This window comes from Hakea prostrata, chromosome 4 (genome assembly GCF_041222555.1).
Source record: "Hakea prostrata isolate BN-2017 chromosome 4, UWA_Hpros_2, whole genome shotgun sequence".
In the NCBI taxonomy this organism is placed as follows: Eukaryota; Viridiplantae; Streptophyta; class Magnoliopsida; order Proteales; family Proteaceae; genus Hakea; species Hakea prostrata.
This window is the reverse complement of record NC_142603.1, coordinates 31,833,749-31,858,035: the sequence shown is the minus strand read 5'-3', so window position 1 is coordinate 31,858,035 and position 24,287 is coordinate 31,833,749. Positions and strand designations below refer to the sequence as shown.

General features: G+C 39.1%; 1 protein-coding gene across 2 annotated transcripts in view; it reads right to left on the bottom strand.

Moving 5' to 3' along the window:
* LOC149018692 (CemA-like proton extrusion protein-like protein) overlaps positions 1 to 24,287 on the bottom strand; it is an 80,980-nt gene that overhangs the window by 6,439 nt on the left and 50,254 nt on the right. For both annotated transcript variants that reach the window (XM_089152848.1, XM_089152847.1), the window contains one exon: positions 4,511 to 4,608. In XM_089152848.1, coding sequence (XP_089008974.1) covers positions 4,511 to 4,608 — 98 coding nt within the window. The remainder of the gene's footprint in view (positions 1 to 4,510; positions 4,609 to 24,287) is intronic.

The window sequence follows — 24,287 nt, the reverse complement described above, 5'->3', positions numbered from 1 at the left end:
GCACAAAAGCAAAGGAAAATTGAGGATGCAGTGCCACAAACACCTTTTGTTGATGTTGATTAGCAGTCAGAAGACGATGATGAGATTAGAGGATTATGGGTACTAAATCAAAGTCCGAATGGAGACAGATGAAGGCTACAATGGAGGCTAACAGACAATCCTTACATTTTGAGAATGTGAGGCAATATGAACAATAAAGAGGAGTAGGAAGTTCAGGGTCAAGGTCATCCATGCCACCTAGACATAGTTTTCAAGGAAGTGGGGGAAGTGAGAGGACTCAGAGGAGGAAGACTACACATTTGGATGCCACATGACCCCACCCTCTTCAGGCATTAAGACACCTATCAAAGAAGCATCTCATATATGTTTGTTTGAGGTAACGAAGGTAGTAGGGAGGAGGAAGCTAGGTTGTCGATTAGCAAATTCATGTTCTACAATGACATTGCAACCAATGTAGCATACACCATATTACCACGGGATGATCAATGTAGTTGCTAGGGCAGGTGTAAGGGTTAAAGGCCCAATAGCTTGGAAAGTGATGAATAAATATTTATCAAAAGTGAAGAAGAAGGTGGAAGAATACATTGGTTTATTGAAGAAACATTGGGCAACATATGGTGTTAATGTGATGATTGATGGATGGACTACTCCTAATGGATAGTCCATCATTAGTTTCATGGTGAACTGCAATGGAAAGATAGCAATCCTTAAGTCAGTGGATGCCTTAGAGAAAATCAAATATGTTGACTACCATTACAAGCTTCTTAGGTAGGTGGTCCTCGAGGTAGGGCTAAGCAACATTATCTAAATTGTCACGGATAACGGTGCTAACTTCAAGAAAGCTAGCAAAATGTTGATGAAGAAGAAGAACAACATGATCCACCTCTTTTGGACACCATGTGCAGCACACTCGATTGATCTCATGTTGAAGATTTGGGGAAGAGGAAGTCATTCGGTACTACCAGAGGGGGCCGAACCCTTATAGGGGTATTTTGATCACTACTCACCCCCTAGTTCGAGCCCTATTAAGTTGGGATAATTCCAACCAACTTTGGGGAGTCCTTACCTACTTCTGTTTTGTTATTTGGAGTCCTAGTAGAGAAAATTACTTAAGAGTCCTAGTTTATGTAGAAGTCCTTTTAGTTAATTAGTTGAGGATTCCTAAGTTGATAATTCAATGGAAGTCCTAGTTAGTAGTCAATTTGAGTTTCTTATTAAGATCCAAGTGGGAGGCTCAGTATTAGATTATAAATTAAGCTCTATGGGTGTAATTCAATTCAGTTTTGATGAATTAAAATGGTGAGAATTTCAGCCAGGAAGTGCACATAAGTGCTTCAGGGCTTTGAAACCCTGCTGCACCTAGTGGAAGTGTTTTCTTGCTCAAGCTTTGATCTTCATCCATTATCCTTCAAATAAGTTCAATACCCAGCTCTACTTCCATCTCAATTCCCCTCTCCTAGCTCCCAGCTTTGTGCCTACGCCATTCAGCACCTAGAGAAACCCAAAAAAACTAAAATATCAACAACCCTTCAACCACCCAACCAAAACCCAAATCCCCCTAGAAACCCCATCACACCTTTCCCCTCTACCCTCGACTCCAAGTGGAACCCTAACCCTACTTTCTGAACTCTCCCTCAAACGCAAAGCCCTAAACCCTAGAAAATATGCTGTCACTTTAAAACTCCATAACAGCAAGCGAAGTACTTTGAAATCAAACTTAGCAGATCCTAAATAGACCCTACAGAAACCCTAACCCCTCCCCCTAGCCCTGGAAAACCAGACACAGGGTTCTAAGCCTATTTCCCCCTTGCCGCAGGCTAGAACACCCTAATTAGCTGCTGCCCTATCCAAAATCCATCAAAAACCTTAAAACCAGTCTGCAACCCTAAACTACTGCTGAATTATAGTCAAGAGGATCCTGAAGTCTGGCCCAAATCCTGGGATACATCAAGGTTAGTAAGCAATTTTGGTTTCAATTACTCGTGGGAAATGATACTCTACTTATCAATTTGTCACAATTCTGTATATTTGCAGATATCATGTGACACTACTGAACGTTCCAATTACCACTATTAAATTAAAAGGTACTTTTAACTAATTTCTATGGGCTCAAGCTATTGAGGCCTAAGCTCATGCCAAGGGGAAACTGAAATACATTAAAGATGATCCTCCTAATCTGATCTCAAACAATCCTGCCTCTGTTTCTCCACATGATGAATGGAGGCATGAAAACTCCCTAGGCAATGTTTGGCTATGGAACTGTATTGAACCCTCCATTGCAGCTAATGTAATATTCCACACCTTAGCTAAGGGGGTTTGGGAAGACCTCCGTGAAAGCAATCAAACTAATAATATTTCTTGGACTTACAAATTGTTTGAAACAATCTTTCAGTTTTCCCAAGGGGATAAGACTTAAAGAGTGATTATTTTCAGAACCTATAAACAGTACGTTGAAGAACTTCAGATATGCCAGACCCTCACTACCTTAATTAAAACAACAAAGAGCTTTGCCAAATTCTTGGCCGGTCTTCATCCTGACTATCCAGCTGTCAAAAGCCAGTTGGTTTACTAGGGAAAAGGGCTTTCCCTTAATAAGGTTTTCTCAGGGCAAAATCGTTTCTGGTGGGCAAACATTTGATAAGTCTTCCTGTAAGTGCGCATTTTGTGGCAAACTAAATCACAATATAAACATTTGTTGGGTGAAACATGGAAACCAGATTAGGGTCATGAATTGGCCAATACTAGCTAAACTGACTCTACGAGTGATTCAACTTCAGCCAGCACCACCACTCTTCCACCTGGAAGTATGTTCACTGGGGCTCATGTCTCTCGTGACAATTATGCAAGTCTCTTAAAACATCTCCTCTGCTACCCTAGCCCAAACAGGTAACTATGCCTTCACTACAACCACATCCATTCCTTGGATTATTGACTCAGGTGCTTCCTCCCATATGATTGGTAAATCTAATATGTTTTCCACCTTATCTAGTTGTAATAACTCATCTCCAGTTATTCTTGCTGATGGTTCCTTAACAAGGCTACCAGCCATAGTGTGGTCTCTCCTACTAACTCCATAGATTTGCCTCTTGTCCTTTGTATTCCTAAACTTCTTTTAAGTTTGTTATCAGTGAGTCAAATTAAGAAGAGTAATAGTTGCTCCATTACTTAGTTTACTTCCTTCTGTGTTTTCTAGGATTTGCAGACCAGGAGGACGATTGATGGAAGGCTTGAATAGTCAGGATTCTATTACTTAAATGGGGCTGGTCCGTCTACAGTAACTTCTGCCTCACTCTTGGACAAACTGCAACTTATGGTTCAGGTTCAAACTGGCACTGCTACCATCTCAGATTCAGGACATCAGAACCATTGGAGAACAGAAAACAGGGATGAATGAGAGTAGATGCAGAGGAGAGGAGCTGCACTCCACGCATCTCTTCCCCTCAGCTTGCAGCTTCATCTTTTCTACTGAGAATCCAGATCTGGGAAATATCCTAGATCTAGTTATATCCAATCTTTCAAATATAGAGGTGCTCCATAACAAAATATAATCTAATCTACCTAAATATTGCTCGATACTCAAGCCACAAGAAAAAGAAAATAAATAAAAATAAAAAGAATAGAAAGCACATGTGAAAGACAAGTGGTCAAAGATTTTGAGTCACAACCCGTGTACACCCATGGTTATGATCCAAACTTGTTAACAGTAACCACACAACTCCTAAATACCCCAATAATGAAATCCTCATATAATCTGATATTGGGCCCCACAAATCCTCTATGAACCCTATGCCAAACAATGGGCTGTGACACTGTTGTTGTAAGCACTATTTTGGCCCCCTTTCTTCATGTTTTGTCCTATTGCAGCAGTCCAAGTTGACTGGTTAAAATTGTGAAGCACAGAGACCGTCTAGTTGGAACAGCTGGCAAGTTCGAGCTGGCCACTAATGCTGGTTCAAATTGGTCGTAGCTGCTTCTGATTGGTCCCAGTTCTACATCACTAGCTTAGGACAGTTTTGCTTTGCTTCCAAATTTTACAAAAGGAAAGTCTGAGTGGAATAGATGGTAAAGAAGTTGTGTTTTCTTAGCAGTCTCTCCCATTGTCATCTTCTCTCCTCCTGCATTCTCTTATCTTCTCATTACCTTATCCAGTTCCTATTTCACCACACTTATAATAGAATCATTCCCATACAGAAGTAACAGAGGTGAAATGCTTAACCTAAGCCATGGAAGCCACAGTCCAACACTGTATAAAGAGCTGGCAAAGGCTTGTCTTTGACACACAGTAAACACTTTGATCTTCTTGGAAAAGTTCATGATAAATGAGATAAGTAAACAAAGACAATACAATTCCGAAAGAACACAAAACTGCTGAACAAGAGATTTAGCTGATTAATGCATATGATTATTGGATGGTGCTGACATCATTTTCCAATTTTCTTGCATATTAGCATCCTTCAACTGTAAGAATTTGCAACTTAGCACTTCGTACAAAAAAGAACAGAAACATTACCCCAGGAAAATGTCTGTAACAAGAATGATAAGGAATGCCTTCCCAGTATCTGACATATTATTTAATATCTTATATCCTGTAAATTTCAGCAAAGCTACCTGCAGAAAGGGAGTTACAAAATATATGCAGTCAAAATGGAAGGAACATTCAAAGCAAATTCCCACATAGGATGAAGATATATAATCATAAATATGACCAGGTAATGCAGATCAGGCAAACTCCCCCTTTCTCTTCCCAAAACCAAAAATCAAAAACTAAGGGGGGAAAAAAAATACCAACACATAATGAACATATAGAAGAGGTTTTGATAAGCTTATGGATTGGGTCCTGCTGCAACTCAATAGAATACATGAATGCAACCTAGTTTTTCCACATGGTAACTCAGATGCCATTGGATCTTTATGTACAGGCAGACATGAGGTTTACCTGCCTAAATTTCAGGTTTCAGTGCAAACAGAGTTTTCTAAGGCTGCATTTCATAAGTATTCTTAAGGTTTGCCAGAAGTAGTATAAAGTAGTATACAGATTAGGAAAGGGGGACTCTTTATTTTTTGACCTAAAATGCAATACAAATAGTTAGGATACAATATCTATCTAAAAATTCATGATTTTGGTTCCTGGACTAGTAATTTTATCTGAATCATTGGTATTCCTGGTGGTACCAATGAATGATTGCAGAACTATCATATGGCTGGATTCTTTCCTACACTTGATCATGCTCAAATATGCTTCATGGTAATGTCCAACCAAAACAATATATCAAATGAAAGAAATATATGAAGTAAAATTTCCAAGCATAACAATTTTCCAGGAAACAAAGGAAGCTCATAGGGCAAATAAGTACAGACAAATCTGAAGGTGAATACCAACGATTCCCCAACAATTAGGACTCGGACAAACAGATGGAAAGGCATGTGACTTGATTTGACTCTAAAAGTTTCAATCATAGAAAATCCAGACCATTTCCTACATCTCCTATGACAACTTAGCCTTTACTGAACCAAACAGGAACAGGAGCATGGATCTTTGCCCTCCAGTCAGCTTTATTTGAGGTCATATTTGATATAATGCCTAAAGTATGCATGTCCCTTCTCACCACTTCTAATTATTGATCTGCCTTTTGACTCTTTTAGTTCCTTTACTCTAAATCAAATAAGCCCCTATATTAGGGCATCTAAAGGACTGTACTGAACATGGACATTCCACCTACAACAACTTAATACTACCAAGAAAGCAAGACAATAGGTTAGTATTAAAATCCCAAGTTTTGACAAGTTTCAATAGAATTCCAGTAGCCTCAACCAATATTTCAAATATTTTGATAGTTTCGACTTTCGACCACTGATGCCAACTTATGACCAATTTTAACCAATTTCACTGAACCCAATTTCAACAGTTTTCGGATAGTTTCAAGCTTCAACAAGTCTCGACAACTTAGGGTAGTTTTGAACAGCTTCAATGGTTTCCACTAGCTTTGACCAGCCCATCACATGTCAAGTGTTACACCAAAAACCCTAGCATCAAGGTTTCTGGCTGTCCAATACCAGCCTCAAAACGGAGAACTAGATCCCAAATCAAGGCCTATAGTGTTTCTTTATTTTATTATTATTATTTTCTTTTGGGGGGGGGGGTTTAGAATCCAGCTATGGTGTTACGTGAAGTGAGAGTTGGAGACTTGAGAGAGAGAGAGAGAGAGAGAGAGAGAGAGTAATGGAGAAATCTAAGGATAAGAGTCATTTCATGGGGACTCAACCTCCAGATTTTATTAAGAATAGTTGGTAAATGGTAACCAAACTCATGGCCAATGCGGCCCTAAATAAGAAAGCTAGTAATGGAAAAATAACAGGTAGAAACAACTTGAGAGAGATTGTAGGAGCGATTACAAGTTTATAACCAAACCAGAACAAATTCTAGCGTTACATAGAGGACTCAATCAAGACTCATGCAGCCCAGTGACTCAAGAATCTCAACATTTCCAACTCCAATGGCCTCGTGCAACTGGTTTCTCGGAAGACTCATTCAGCTCCAATGGTCCCAGGCAGCTAACTTTTATGTGTTGTAAGACTATCATAGTGTTCAAATTGTTAAGAAAAGAAAAGCACCTAATTTTGTGTTTTGGTTTTGCATCCTTAGTAGTAAACATGAATGCCTGAAATTGTCTACACTACACCATGTTAAGTGCTTTGAGATATAGCTACACAATTTATATATAAAGACACACTATTACTTAAGAAAGAGTTAAAAACTTGAAATTTTTAACTACAAACCCCAAGATCCAATGAAAAATTCTTGATACATATCATAGGCACTCAACCAAAGTATAGTGAACAGTACATAAGTCATGTACACTTTATGCATAGTCTTTCTCGTCTAACTCCTAAAACTAACAAACAATACTATGAGTATGTAATTTCTTACCAAGGAAGTCTATATTCACCACACATTTGATAACTCACAAGATTTTGCTGATATTCTCAAAATACTCAAAATGCCTAGTTATTCATTTTTTTTTTTCCCTTTTGGGGTATCTTATGTCCTCTCATCAAGAGATCGTAGATATTCTCGAGTTTTCTGAGATCTAACGAAGATCTTGCTGAGTTTTTCAACAATGACCTAGATACCTAAAATAATCACTCTACAAAATCTTCCTATTATCAACTTCCACCACCTCATTTCTGTCCAAGTGTATCAAAGGTAAAGAGCAGACACACTGTCTTCAAGACTCTTCATTCTACTTATCTTAAAACCATTTAATTCCAATTTCCAAGGTTGATCTTCTAAATTCCAACTTGTGTTAACCTTAATCCATGCTCTTGTATAATCAGCAAAAAATATCTCGTCAGCAAAAACTTACTCTAGGAATCTCATCTTGAATGTGGTTAAATTATCCATGATAAGCACAAAGAGACAAGCAATAAAATTCTGTGGTGGCTGAGTCACCTATGCAAATTATTACCCAACTTTAGTGACTAGTACAAACAGAGGTTTCCCCGTATACAAAAGGTGCCACAAGATCAACTAGAATAATGAATGCCATATGAAAATCTACAACAATTTAAGCGTTGGAGAGCCAAGGGCCTTTGTAAGAAGAAAATGCAGCTAGTCCAGTATTCAGAAACAGTCACACAATCCATATTAATTTTTTTTTATTAAACCAAAAGCTGCAAAACATTTTAAATACAGTTTTCTATTACATGTCCCCCCCCCCCACCCAAAAAAAAAAAAAAAAAGGAAGAAGACGAAGGTCTACTTGATAGACTAATATGTTTAAACCAAAGCACATTAATCTACGATACTTTTTATGAATTTAATATTTTAATACTAGAAGTCTATTTGGATTTATATTTAGCAAATGCCATCTGGATCTTTTTCTCATGTCTCCCGTGGTCTTATCAACATTACCATTGTGCTTCTAATTAATTTGGCACTATACCACTCCTTAAGGGTGCATCCAATGCTCAAGGTTTCAACACTCATTCGTATCAACAACCTCATACCTAAGTTACACTAGTTATCAGATCTTCCCAATGTTGTATTTCTATTTTCACAAAATTAAAATAAAGTTCTTTTCAATCATGTGTCAGCTGTCAAGCTCATGGTTCGAGATCTCTAGTGAGATATCTCTATTTTTGGAAGGGATAAGACTCAGAAGTAGTAACAGTCTGAGATCCTGGTCAAGTCGAGATCATGAACAGGCATTTTGGTTTGATCTAGGATTTGAACAACCCAACCCCTATATGATTCATATACTTTGCTTGAGTCATCAGTAAACAGGAACTCCACAAAACTAGAATGCAATTTATGACTTACGCCTCTTTTACTTTCGGTTCTTGAAACCTTCTACTTCCACTGGATTTTTCCCATCTATTCAATCAATACCAGTCCTACTCCATCTAGTGCAAGGAATGAAGGCTTTTCAGGCATTTGAAGTTTTGAACACCAACAAATTCATAATATTGAGTGTAGGATATGCACAATAAGCCATTTCAGGGTACAACTTTGGCATAGTTTCAAACTTGGGCCTTAAATGGAACTCATATCTACTGTACTTTTTTCATAAATCTGAGTACACCTCTGTATTTTGAAGGCCTATAATAGGTGAACGGAAAATATCACCTCGAAAAGAGACCTAAAACCCACTGAGTTGGGCATCAAGCTGGGAGAATTTTTTTTCCCCAACTTGGCAACATCTTAGTTTTTTGGCCTAGAAAGATGTCCGCTGAAACTGAGACCCTGAATCATGGTTAGGCTGGGGGACCCCCTATGTTGAAGGATGTATGGGTTGAGCATCCTTTTACCTTCTGACCTGATTAAAAGTATGGATTTCTTTGGGGTTCCTCTTCAATCAGCTACCAAAACTCACTTGTCAAATGTTCTGAATAAATGCATTTTCTAGATAAAATTAAAAGGATTTTCCATTCAAGCAAGCAGTGGATTTCAGTACCTTGCATGTGGAGGAACGAGTGAATCAGGCATCCTTTTCACTTTGGATCTGATCTGAAGTTTCGGATTTTAATAGTTGTTGCTTGGAAGATCTCCAACAGAAGTTTATCAACAGAATAGAGTAATATTGGCTTGCAATACCAAACACATTAGATATGAGAGCTTTTTTCAAAACACCAAAAAAGCCTCAAAGTGTGAAGAGCGGCTTGCTTGGTGGCTTGCCAGTTGAAGAGCATCTTCCCCAAGGTCATCAGGTCAACTCTCCTGGCACCAATTTGTGCGATAAGGCAACTCCTTGCACCCCCCCCCCTTCTTCTTAGCCTTCCACTTGCTAGTTTGTAGATGACCATGTTTTGGGTCAAAAGAAAATGGTGAGGAATTGGATGATTTAGAAGCTTATACCAATTACTAACCTAGTTTACATGGCAATCATAATCTTGTGTTCATCATGTGGCGTCCGAGGATACCTGATGTAAACCAGATCCAGGACCAACCAAGGAGGGCCTACGGGGTTTACCAAGACCCTACAGCCCTATCAGGAACCCAGACAATTTTGTCCAAACATAAGGATATTTCGGTAATTTTGCACTTTTTTGTTGAGTCCAAATTAGGGTTTAATTGGGTCCATTATGTTTGTGGGACCCTAAATCTACTTTTGTTTTGAATTTGAGTTCATATTTCTTGAGTTTTTAAAGAGTCCTTGTTAGGTTAGGATTCCTAGGTTGAGAAGCCATCCTTAGTTTTGTCCTACTGCTTGCAAGAATTCCATATCTACTCTTAGAATTCCATTTGTACTCTTCTAGAGTGAGAATTGAAGGTTCCCTGTGTAAGAGTCTTTAGACAAGTAGGAGGTTTAGTTTGATTTGAATTGCAAGGTAAAGTCCTAGTTTGGTATCTTTTCTAGAGTGAAGTCCTATTGTGAGTCCCTTCTTAAAGGCTATAAATAAACCTCTCTAGACAGTAAATGGCAGAGAATCAAAAAAGAAGGAGAAGATGATTATAAATGGCAGATTATGATTAATAAAATAAAGCCGAGTTTCAAGGAGCAACAGAGAGAAATCACGGTTTCCCACGGAGGGAACCTGTGCCAGCCATTGAATGAGAGAGTTTTCTGCAGAATTTTTCAAATTCCAGCATTCTTCTTCAATTTCAGCAACCGTTGAGAAATATGAAATTGGTAGAATGGCTTATTGATCCATGATCTCAAGCCCTCTATTTATAATTAAGTGGTAAGTAGACTATTACAAGGAATAGAAGTTTACATGAATGCAAACTCTAATTTAACTCCTATACAAACTCTTATTAGACTCCTAATAGAATCCAACACTCCCCCTCAAGTTGAGGTATAGATATTAGTCATGCCCAACTTGCCTACAATAAGAAGGAAATCTCTTTCTTTCAACCCTTAGTGAAAACATCTGCTACTTGGTCTCCAAATCTTACAAAAGGCATGCAGATAAGCCCTTGTTCCAACTTTCCTTTGACAAAAAACCTGTCAATTTCAATGTGCTTAGTTCGATCATGTTGCACTGGATTATTAGCAATACTAATAGCAGACTTGTTGTCACAATATAACATCATAGGGTTTGGAACTTGGACTCCAATATCTTGCAGCAAGCCTTTCAACCATAGTAGCTCACAAACTCCATGAACCATAGCTCTATATTCAGCTTCGGTACTAGATAAAGCTACCACATTCTGTTTCTTACTTCTCCAAGTAACTAGATTACCTCCAACAAAGGTACAGTAACCTGAAATTGACTTCCTGTCTGGAGATCCAGCCAAGTCTGCATCAGTGTATGCTTCTACTTTTAGATTATCGGTGGGTAATAGAAGTATTCCTTTTCCAGGAGTTCCCTTCAAATACTGTAGTATTCTGGTAACAGCCTTCATATGAGCTAAATATGGATCACGCATGAGTTGGCTCACTATCCCTACAGCATAAGCGATGTCTGGCCTGGTGTGGGATAAGTAAATAAGCTTCCCTACCAGCCTTTGGTATCTTCCTTTGTCCACTGGTTCTCCCTCTTTTTCTTTAAGTTTAGCTCCAGCTTCAATAGGGGTATCAAATGGTTTACACCCCAACATTCCCACTTCTGATAATAGATCTAGGACATACTTTCTTTGGGATAGGAATATACCTTTATTTGATCGAGCCACCTCAATCCCTAAGAAATACTGTAACTTCCCTAGATCTTTAATTTCAAACTCTCTGCCAAGAAAGTCTTTCAACTTTTGAATTTCTTCACCATCATTCCCTGTGATGACAATATCGTCTACATAAACAATGAGAAGTGTGATGTTAGTACCTGACTTCTTGACAAATAGTGTATGATCAGCATTGCTTTGCTTGTACCCAATAGAAGTCATTGCCTTCAGAAGGCGTCCAAACCAGCATCTAGGAGACTATTTTAACCCATATATTGACCTCTTCAACCGACAGACTTTCCCTGCAGTATTGTCATCGGAAAAATCATGTGGGATTTCCATATAGACCTCCTCTGCTAACTCCCCATGTAAGAAGGCATTCTTTACGTCTAGTTGGTGCAAGTTCCAGTGTTTGTTCACAGCTATAGACAACAAAACTCTGACAGTATTTAGTTTTGCAACAGGGGCAAAGGTCTCCTGATAATCAATCCCATAGGTCCTGGTAAACCCCATTGCAACTAGTCTAGCTTTCAACTTGTTGACTGATCCATCCATATTTTGTTTAACCACAAATACCCATTTGCAGCCCACTGGTTTTTTTCCTGGAGGAAGTGTAATCAGCTTCCAAGTGTAATTTTTCTTCATTGCCTGCATTTCCTCTACCATAGCTTCCTTCCATTTCTTATCAACAAAGGCTTCCTGCCAACTTTTAGGAACAGATACAGATGACAGAAAGGATATAAAAGCACAGTAGGAGTCAGACAAAGAGTTATAAGAAACATATTTAGCTATGGGATGTTGAGTACAAGATCTGACCCCTTTTCTAACAGCAATAGGAAGATGGGAAGAAGATACCTCAGTAGAATCTGATTCTGGAGCGGGGAGACCGAAGTGGTAACGTATCACCTTTCTCCACCTGCTTTAGCAGGTTGTATTTCTTCCTCTGATAAGTCTGCACCTCCTTATTCTGGTCAATCTGGTTTTGAAAGACCCCAACAGTGTGTCTCATAGGAGTGGTCTCCCCCTGGCTAGGTTCTTCACATGGTTCAGAAAACGAAGGGGGTGGATTATAGTCCTCAGTTATACTGGCCGAAGTCTCCCCCTGGTCAGGAAAATCTTCTGGGACTCTTAAGTTGTGTTGGTTTATGATAGGAAGATCTAGAGTCGGAAAGAACACCTCTCCTCTAGGACTCTCCCCCTGGAGAGGTGTATAGTAAGGGCACAACTCATGAAAAATTACATCCATGGATACAATGGTTTTCCTGGAGGGAGGATGATAACATTTGTACCCTTTTTGAGTAGCAGAAAGAAGAGGATAAACCTGTCATATGATGGATGTAATTTGGAAGAAAGAAGAGGATAAACCTGTCATATGATATGTGGCTCCTGTATCAATGATCCAAGGAGTAGAAACTGAAGAAGCTTGAAAGCTTGTAAATGTTTTACCTGAAGTAGCAAGGTAGGAGTTTGTATGGGGAGTAAAGGAAGCATCAATAGTTGTCATGTTGACAAAATTATCTGCAGTTCTTCAGTCTTCACTCTTTCGAAGTAACAGAAATGTCGCAGAATGCATTAGCCAAACAACTCAAACAAATCTTTCTCTCTCTTCTTTTTTTTTTAGCAGAATAGTAGATTAGAAGAAAGAAAAAAAAATAATATGGTTCAGCCAAATATACAATGGTCAGGTTTGGTCTAAATGTAAAGAGATTGGTCCAAATTTGGTTTGGTCCAAATATGATATGGTTTGGTTTAAATATAAAGACTTTTAGACAAATGGTGTAATATTTGGTTTGGTTTGGTTTGGTTTAAAGGGTGTAAAGGAACCAGAGGGATTTTGTTTCAGACGAAGGGTACCTGGTTTCTTGGAGATGGCGATGGTTACGAATTGCAGCGATTCTGTTCGGCTTCTCCTGAAGTAGCAGAAAAACAGCAGCAACAGGCAGCGGAAGTGGTGATTATGTTCGGCTTCTCCTGAAGTAGCAAGAAAACGAAGCAACGCAGCGCGGAAGTGGTCTCGTCCTCTCTCTCCTTTCCGTCTGGTTTGGTGGCAGAAAAACTGAAGAACGATAGATACCAGTTTGAGGCGCAGGAAACAGTGGCTTTTCTTTAGCTTTTTTTCCTGTTTTTTCTCTTGATGGCGCAGGAAGCAGCAGTTGTAGCAGCAATGACAGTAGCAGCAGTAGATATCAGTCGGAACTGAAGAACTTCTGCTACGGTAGAAGCAGCAGATTCCAGAACTGAAGAACTTCTGCTTTCTCTCCCCCTTTTTCTCTCCGATAGCGCAGGAAGCAGCGATGTTTGGAAAGAATCAGAAATTGCTACCGGTTTGAAGAACTGCGATGTTTTTGAAGAAAATCAGATAATTGAAGTGGTTTGCGATGGGTTTGAAAAAATTCAGAAGGAGGTAGGTCTTCGTTTTGTTTTCCTAATCGCACTTAGGCTCTGATGCCATGTTGAGAAATATGAAATTGGTAGAATGGCTTATTGATCCATGATCTCAAGCCCTCTATTTATAATTAAGTGGAAAGTAGATTATTACAAGGAATAGAAGTTTACATGAATGCAAACTCTAATTTAATTCCTATACAAACTCTTATTAGACTCCTAATAGAATCCAACAAACCCCATTCAATTCCACGTACCAGCCCAACTCCCCCATGTTCTCTCCCAACCGCAAGCTTCCCACACCCCTCTTAAGCCTAGTTTCTGGAATTCCAGCCCCTCCCCCTCCATCATAGGTCAAACCCAGCCCCTCCCAACCCGTGCGGCAGCCTTAGGAACCCTCTCCCATCAGTATTACTAAAATCGTTAATCCCCTACCCTCCCCAAATCCTAGTCTATCATTCCAGCCCTTCCCCTTTAGGTTTTTCATCTTCCTTTCTTCTTTTCCAGCTTGCAGCACATCTGAAATTGCAGAATATAAAAATCCCGATTTGCAGCAAGTGTTCTAAACTTCTAATATGAATAGAACCCTATCCCCTTGTGACCTAAACCCTTCCCCTTCTAGAATTTAAGACCCTAACCACAGTCACCTACCCTCGGTTCCAACTTCTGGCCCCTCCTCATCGCTAAAACCCTAGAATTTTCTGCAATGTATCTTCTTCATTAGAAACCCTATCCCTAAAAACTTCAAAACCCTTAATCTCCTTATTCTCTCGTCAAATCCCTGAGCCCTTTTAGGATTAGATTACATAGCACCAATTGAACACTCAACCCTAATCTAAACCCTCGAAACCCTAGATTCTTAAGAAATCCTTTCCCAAACACTAGAACTGACATTCAATTCTAAATTTTCAGATACAGAAAGAGTTTAGTGTAGAATCTCATAACTCTAGTTCCTAGACCCTAGCCAAACCTTGCCAACCCATTCTACAACCCTAAACCCATCAAATCAGCCCTATTCCCTCAACCTTAGGGCATTACAAATCCTGAAAGTGCTAAAGAGGATCCTGGAGTGGGCCTTGATATATGTCTTTACATCTTTCAGTCAAACCCTGGATCCTCATTCACAGCAATGGCAAATAGTTTAATTTAGGATTCTCAACTAAAACAAGGACCTTATGCCGGAACTTGAAACGGAAGTAGGACAATATAGATCAGTTGAAATGGCGCAATCTGACAGGGCTTTAGCCTATGGTGAGTGACAGTATGGAGGTGGAGATTCAATCCTTAAAACTTCGTCCTAATCCTATGGTAAGATCTGAAGATAGAGTATCACCACAAAAATAGGTATTACTAACTTACACCTAAATTTAGGCAGCTTTAGATAATTCAAACTCAAATTGGAAATCCCAAATCTCTCAATGATATGGTAGGTGAACATAAGATACACATATATAGACTCCAATTGGGTAAATGGGTCGGCCAAAGCCCTTCGCAACCACCACATATCTCCAAAAATATGTCATTCAGGTTGCCACCAAAATATGTTGGTGTGGGTCCATCTTCCAAAATGGGTACAAGAATTTGGGTCACAAGACTCACAACATAACAAATCTCCGCCTTGACCTGAATTCTCCCACAAAATTGAATACTCTTTATCTTCTCCAAATGCCCCTTTATGGGCTAAGCTCTAATGTGACCAACTCCAATCAAGTCCAAATAATGCTTGAACTTAGCAAATAGTAGTACATAAAGGCTTTGTCAACATTTCAATTGGATTGTCTTCAGTACCAATCTTCAATATATGCATATTGCCTTCAACAATTACCTCTTTAATATAATAATACGTCAATGTGCTTCATCCTCCCATGATACATCTGATCTCTAGTCAAATGAATAACACTCTTGCTATAACAATGGACGACAGTCACTTCCTGAACCATGTTGAGTTCTCCAATCAAGCCTCTAAGCCAAATAGCTTCTTTAATTGCTTCAGTCACTGCCATATACTCTACTTCTATAGTAGATAATGCAACTGTAGCTTCTAAAATAGCCTTCCAACTAATCGCACAACCTCCCAAGGTAAACACATAACTTGTGAGTAACCTTCTTGTGTCAAGATCACCTACATAATCTGAATCAACATAACCTGTTAATCTGTCATTATTCCTCCCAAACTCCAAGCACACCCCGAGTAAGCTTCTTGTGTCAAGATCACCTACATAATCTGAATCAACATAACCTATTAATCTGTTACTATTCCTCCCAAACTTCAAGCACACACCAGAGGCCCCATTAGATACTTGAGAATCCATTTCACTTCTTCCCAATGAGTTTTACCTAAACATGATAAATACCTACTCACCACACTAACTGCCTGTGAAATGTCAAGTCAAGTGCAAACCATAGCATTCATGATGGAACCAACTACACTAGAGTATGGAACACATGACATATAACTCACCTCTTCATCTGTCTGAGATGATAAAGCAACTGAAAGTTTAAAGTGAGATGCAATTGGAGTACTAACAGATTTTGCATCTTCTATGCCAAAATGCTCCAACACCTTCTCCATGTATATTTTTTTAGATAGTCATAGATTCTTTGCCTTCCTATCCCTCTCAATTTTCATACTAAGAATCTTTTTTGTTACCCTCACATCTTTAATCCCAAATTCAGTGCTCAATTTTTGCTTCAACCTGATGATCTCATCTATATCTCTAGCAACAATCAACGTATCATCAAAATGTAATAGGAAATATATGAATGAGCCATCAAAAAGTCTTCTGAGTATACATAATAGTCATACTTGCACCTATTGTAACCCAAAGTAGCCACAACAGAACCAAACCTCTAATACCACTGCCTAGGAGACTGCTTCAACCCATATGGGGCCTTTTTCAACAAGCAAACCTGGTCCTCCTTTCCTTCTACAACAAAACCCTCAAGCTGATGCATATAAATATGTTCTTCTAGTTCACCATGCAAGAATGTAGTTTCCGCATCAAGTTGCTCTAACTCCAAATTATGCAAGTAACTAAAGCAAACAAAACACGAATAGAACTATGCTTAACAACAAGTGAAAATACATCATTAAAGTCAACACCTTGAACCTGATTGTAGCCTTTTCCAACCGATCGTGCCTTGTATCTAGCATCTCCATCACCTGTGGTGGATTCTTTCTTTTTGTAGACCCATTTGCAACCAACAATTTTCTTCCCTTTAGGCGGCTTGACAAACTCCCATGTTTGATTTTTATGAAGTGATTCAATCTCCTCATTCATGGCCAACAACCACTTTGAATAATCAACTGAAGAAATAGCTTCTAAATATGTTGCAGGTTCACTATTATCAATTGTATCTGCAACAGACAATGCATAAGCAACAATTTTAGCATGCCCACATGTTTGTGGTGGCCTAACGTTCCTCCTTGGATTATTTCTGGCAATGTTATACTCCTCTTTGTTTTTATTCCTTGGAGAACCTTCTTCTATGGTAAGAGTGGGCGGTTCAACTAAAGTTGATTGTGTTTTCTTTGAAGATGGATCATCCACTTCAAACTCCACCTTCTCCAGAGAACTTTTTTGACTTTCATTACCATAAATATGGGTTTCTGATTCAATATAACAGGCTCATCAAAAGTTACATCTCTACTAATAATAAATTTACGATTATTTGGATCAGGACACCATAACCTGAATCCCTTAACTCCAGATCCACACACAAGAAAAAAACACTTCTTAACCTAGGTTCCAAATTCCCATTTTTCACATGTGCATAAGTAGAACATCCAAAAAAATTTAAATTACTGTAATCAACAGGTTTACCAAACCATACCACCTTTGGCGATTTACGCTTAACAATCGTGTAGGGAGACCTATTCACCAACTATGCTGTTGTTTTTACTGCTTCCACCCAAAACTCCTTGCCAAGTCCTGCATTTGGTAACATGCACCTTGCCTTTTCTAATAAGCTTTTGTTTATACAATCTACAACTCCATTCTGTTGATGTGTCTTCACAAATGCACGGTGTCTTGCAATTTCCTCATTTTTGCATAATTCAATGAAGTCTCCTTCCCAAAATTCTAGGCCATTGTTTGTTCTCAATCTTTTAATTTGCTTCCCAATTTGCTTCTCAATCAAAATCTTCAATTGCTTAAAAGTGACAAATACTTTGTTTTTGTGCAAAAAGAAGTAGACCCAGACCTTCCTAGAAAAATCATGAATAAAGGTAAATAAAAACCTAACACTAGCTCCCTTTGAAGGAATGTTGGATGGCCCCCATAGATCTGAATGAATGTAGTCCAGAGCTCCTTTGGTCCTGTGAATAGCAGTACTGAAACTAACTCTCTTCTGCTTCTTGAACACATAATGCTCTCAAAACTCCATCATTCATGCACTTTGATTACACAATAGACCCCTTTTACTTAATGCAACCATCCCTCTTTCACTCATATGGTCTAGTCTTATATGCCATAATTATGCAGTATTTAAATAAAAAACTAATGAAGCTGCTGCAATGGATCTAGTGATTGTCGTACCCCATAAGACATAAATTACCAACCTTCTTTCCTTTCATTAATAAGAGGACACCCTTACTGACCTTCATGATTCCACCTTCAACTATTTATCTACACCCATTTGTATCAAATATGCCCAAACTGATGAGATTTTTCTTCAATTCAGGAACATGCCAAACATCAATTAGAGTTCTAATAATACCATTATGCATCTTGATTCTGACATTTCCTTTCCCAACTGTATTACAAGAAGATCCCTATCAACACAACTCCACTTCGAAAAGGTTCACAAGTAGAGAACAACTCACGATTAAGGCACATATGGTGGGAACACCCAGAATCAAGGATCCATTCTTCTTATGATCTAATTCTGTCATCATACAACAATAGCATCTTAGAATCACTCCCATCTTTAGCAACACTAGCCTTTATAGAGTTTTCTTTCTTTGGTTGGTTGGCACCACTGCTTGCTTTTTGCTTGTTCTGAAGCTTGTAGCACTTTGATTTGACATGCCCCTTTTTGTTCAATAATTACAAGTCAAGTTTTTATTCCTTATTATTGACATGGACTTCTTCTTGTCACTGTCCAATTTCTCTCAGTAGTTTTACCCCTAACCGTCAAACCAACACCCTCAGATTTGGTTGTTGTCAATTCATTATCAATTTTTTGTTTACTCAGAAGATTCGTTTTGACATCTGCAACTGAGATTGTTTCTCTGCCATAGATCATGGCATCTCTAAAGTGCTAGTATAACAGAGGCAATGAATATAACAATTATAGGGCTAAATCTTCATCCTCAATTTTAACATCTACCTTTTGCAAACACTAACAATAGAGTTATAAGTGGCAATATGAGATTTAAAAGTGCTTTCTCCCATATGCAAAGTATATAACTGTTGCTTTAACCTCAACTTGTTAGTGAGGGATTTCCTGAGGCATGATGGGAAATCTTGCTCTCAAGCGAGACCTCGCCACCTCAAAATACCGAGATCTCGGTCGAGATATACTATTTTTTTTGCGTAAACTCGGTAGCCCATCTCGGTAGATTTTAAGGCCCCGGTTGGACTGAAACTTGGTATTTAGCCTATTTAAGTTCTTTTGAACACACTGGTGGCCTTGGATTTGAGAGAAAATAACCCCAAGTATGTCTTCTAAGTCGACCCTATGTGTAAAACCAAAATGCTATGAAATGTAAGGTTAGACAACATGCAATGTAGAGATTTCAAGTGATTCAAGTTATTAACTATTAAGTATCAAATACATTATACATCAAACTATCAAAGAACTTAAATGTCTTCAAAATTTTACAACCATAAGAAGTTTTAGTAAGTCATAAATCATAATCCATAAGTTCACCAAACAGCAAGATTATCACGGAGCATTCTGCATCAACTGATTCTGAACGATGGCCACGTATGACTCCCAAGTCAACTCATCACTGCAGTATGTCACATATCGGTTTATGTGGGACCAATTTGTCTCCATGTCAGAATATTGGAGGAATAGCACTTTGGGGTAACCATCAATCGTGGGTGGGTGAAAGAGCTATTGTTGCTCTTGCTATTCCTGTTGCTGTTGAATATATAGGCAGGGTTTGTAAACCAGTCATTCAATAGCCCACCTTCACTCCCATATGTGTACTCTCTAGGTGCAGGGTCTTGAGGAATAGCATGATCTCCATAAGAAGAATACCCGGTGTTGTGATCCCCATATAAGTACTTCAATGACTGCCAATTGGCCAAACTTTGTTGTTGTGAACCACTGTGACCATGATCTAGGCTCATGCTTCCCATATTCAATTCAAGATCTTGCATGCTCGCATCATCATTCGTTTGTCCCTGGTTTGATTTGCTCTTCCTACTCCTAAAATAAGTCTGGGGGACAAGGAAAACATGGCTCGCATGTGTCGGATGACTTGGACCCGGTGGAGGTGACTCCCTTTGTTAACCCTAACTTCCACCAACTTGATTGCCTCCATGACTCGATGGCTAACTTGGAGGGATGGTATCATTGGCATCATTTGAACACCCACCACCAAACGTCACCTCAGCTGTTTCAAGTCGACCAGGTGGCACCACAAATGGTACACTTGGTCCTACACTCCTACTGATGCAGCTACAACAGCCTGACCCTCATCAAAAGACATGTGGTTAGCCACAACATCTGGGCCCATGGCAGCATCAATAGTAGGATCCGAATGCCCTCTAGGCCCATCCAGCATTGGGCCACCTTGATCCCTAACCCAATAATATATAACATCATCTTCCTCATCCTTTGCGGGGGCTCATGGAATATATCAGTCAACTTAATCGGTTCCCAATTTTCGTCATCCATATCATCTTGTATGTGTCCTACTCTCAACCTCATGTTGTAATGCACATACACTAAAGTCCTCAAGCCTTTTACTCCCCAATATGTTCTGTACCTTACTATGGATGAGCGAGAAGGTGCTCTAGTTCATCTCGCAACCAGAGGATGAGAAGTCTGTGAGAGTACTTTAATTGCTATATCCCTGGGATTTGGCGAACTAGTTCCATATAACACCCACCAATCAGTTGCATAACCAAATATAAGAATGCATTAGGCAAGTAAATCTTAATACTTATATAACTTATAGGTTATAGTCTTATGGACTTATCAGTTATCACTTATAGAGTCTTACTAGGATCATTTTTTGCCTAGTTGCAACTACAAAAGGCTTTCCAAAATTCCCAGAGGCATCCCTGAACTCCCAGATCTGTACATTAATTGTTCAATTATTGTACTTTTACTATTGTATATAAACTAATGTTGTAATGCAAGAAGTTTAAGAAACAATTGAATAAGTTCTCACCTCTACATTAATTGTCCCCTGGCATAACAGATTTGGCACAAGCTTCTCCACCACATCTTACACTGCATTCATCAACCTTACATTAAGCACCAAATTATTCTTGTAATTGTACTTTGGGTTGAGGTAGTGAGCTTGTATTGTGAAAATAAAAAATTTAGTTAGTGATTTGGTTGTTTACTTGTTTATAAATTATAAGTTATATCAAATTAACAATGTAAATTAAAATATACAACAAAAACTTAAAGACTTAAAAGTGACTCACCAGCCAAGTGCAAAGGATGCATCAAGTGCGTCACCCATCTATCATCGATGATCCTCTCGTAGGATTTGAAGGAGCCATTATGGGCTCTAAATCCACCATCCTTAAAACAAACACAATAGGCTCTAAAATGCCCATTGTCCTATTCAACTGCCTCCAAAAGGAATCATCAACAATGGTTTGTTGGACTACTACTGCATTAGGATGGCTAGATCCACGCCAATTAAACCACTCTGCACTTGCAAACATGTGCCATAGACCCACCACTTTCTTCTGGAAGCTTTTCAAAGCTACATAGCTGGTGTTGAATCTAGTCAATCCAGGTCTGACTAGATCACCCTTACAGTGTTCCTCATCATCTTCAACACATAATCATGGTTAGAAATAAAGTTATTGACCCTTCTAGCCATCTCAACCACAATATTGATTGACTTTCTCTTCCCTAAGTCCCTCAACATAAGATCAATCAAATGTGCTGCACATGGTGTCCAAAAGATGTGGATCTTGCTGCTCTTCTTCTTCATCATCAACATTTCACTAGCTTTCTTGAAGTTAGCACCATTATTTGTGACAATATGGACAACATTGTTTGGCCCTACCTCAAGGACCACTTGACTAAGAAGCTTGTAAAGGTAGTTAGCATCTTTGATTTTTTTTTAGGCATCCACTGACTTAAGGAAGGATGTCTTTCCATTGCAGTTCAGCATGAAATTAATGATGGACTATCTAGTAGGACCAGTCCATCCATCAGCCATCACAGTAATTCCATATGTTGTCCATCTTTCCTTCAATGAACCAATGATTTCCTCCACCTCCTACTACACCTTTGGTAAATATTTATTCATTACTTCCCAAGTTGTTGGGTCTTTAACCCCTACACCTTCCCTAGCAACTGCATTGATCATCCCTTGATAGTATGGTGTTTTGGCTACATTGGCTGCAATGTTGTTGTAGAGCATGAATTTGTTAATCCCCAACCTAACTTCCTCCTCCCTACTACCTTCTCTACCTCTAGCAAACATATATGGAATGCTTTTTAATAGGTATCTTGATCCTTGAAGAGGGAGGGGTCTTGGTCAAATGTGGCATCATAATGTGCAATCTTCCTCCTTTCAGTCTCTCACTTCCCCCACTTCCATGAAAACTATGTATAGGTGGCATGGATGCCCCAAACCATCTACTCCTCTTGTCTGTTCATATTGCCTCACATTATCAAAATGTAAAGATTGTCTACTAGCTTCCATCTCGACCCCTATCTCGTCTCGCTGGGCCAATTTAGTGAGATCTCTCGCAAGATCTCCCACCATGTCGTGAGGCACAAACTTTCCAACACCGACCACAATTCTGCTGTTGTCTTCTCCAAGAGAACTTTGTTCGATTGGCATAACAAAATTGCGGCGAGGTCTCAATCATCCATATCATTCCAATCGTCTTCAGACATAGCCGCAGGTTTCTTCATCTTCCCAAATATGGCCTTCTTCACTCTTTGCTGAGTAAGAACCGCCAACATCCGAACTTGATGCTCAAGTCAAATTTTTCAATATCGTATTTCCTTGATATAGAAGCCATGGATGTATAGATCGAAAACAACCAAGAGCTCTGATACCAGTTTGCTAAAACAAACAACACGAAATAACGAATAAAAAAAGAACCAAAATGAAAACACATAAGAGATTTAACGTGGTTCACACACCAATGTGGTGTGCTACATCCACAAGAGAAGAGGAAAAGCTTTCACTGCGTAGAAGAAATACAGAAGGAGATCTCACAACCAATCGCCAAGAACGGCGTTACAAGAACTCTCACCCAAAACCCCAACCGAAAATCCCAAATCTCTCAATGATATGGCAGGCAAACATAAGACACATATATATAGACTCCAATCAGGTAAACGAGTCGATCCATCGGGTCGTACGGTACCGTAGGGGCTCCATTCCCTCCGTAAACGAGATCAGTGGTGGGCTCCGGGCTTGGGCCCTGCTCTGCTTCCATCACATATCTCTAAAAACAAGTCATTCGGTCGCCCACCAAAATGTTGTGCGGGTCCATCTTCCCAAACGGGTACAAGAATTCGGGTCACAACATAACACGTAGACGTAGAAGTGGATATTTAGGAAGAGAAACCAACATATACCAGTAACTAATTCCAGCATTTAGATGATCAGGCAATATGGTCACAATCAGAACTAAAAACTGAGATTATGAATCTGGAGGAGCAGATTTAAGAAATTAGATATACTGCTGAAACAATAATTGAAAATCAAGAGTTTAGAAGCTGCACCTCAATCCTGTTTTGAACTGCAGTAGTATGTGTTCTGCACTGCATAGCTTAAGACACAACATAGAACTCTAGAATAGGATTGAAGTCAACACAAGATCTCAAAACCTGTTAGGGATCAGAATCGAGATAAAAATATGACACTAAAACCAAAATCAGGTCAGAGAAAGGGAAGTCAGTTGATTACTAGATAGATTCAATAAACAAATTGAAGAAGGAATGATTGCATGGTTGTCAAGCCGACAAGGTGATGCTCGGCGATAGAGGGCAACGAAAACAAGCAACATCAAGCAAAGCGATAAGGTGTCGCCTAGGCGACAAGGTGACACTAGGTCGCATTGACTTAAAAATGGGCCAAGGTGACAAAGCGGCTGCCTAGGCGCTCCTAGGCAGACGCTTTGACAACCTTGAATGATTGTGCAGAAAAAAAGTACGTCAGGCCCCTCACCTAACTTTGAAGAAGGAACCCCACCCATGGTGGGAGATCTCGCCGAGATCTCACGAGATATCTCGTTTTTTCACCTTGGCGAGACGAGATGGAGGGTGAGAGCAGAGAGTTGGGATATCTCGCTCGAGATCTCGCCATATCTCGCCATATCTCACCCTGGATCTCGCTAGAACTCTCAATTTTTACCTTTTTTTGTGGATTTTGGCTGAATTTTCACTTGCAACAACTCTTAGCACATCTACAACAAGGAAGATCAAATTCTCTACTTGTCTTATGAATTTATGATTTAATGACTTATATAGAACTTCTAAATGGTTGTATAATTATTTTATTCTTGAAAATTGAGATTATAATACTCATATGGATGGAATTTTATAACATTTAAGTTAGTTGATGCATTTGATATACTTGCTTTTCATTTATATACCTTAAAGGTTCTATATTACATGTTGTATAACATTGCAT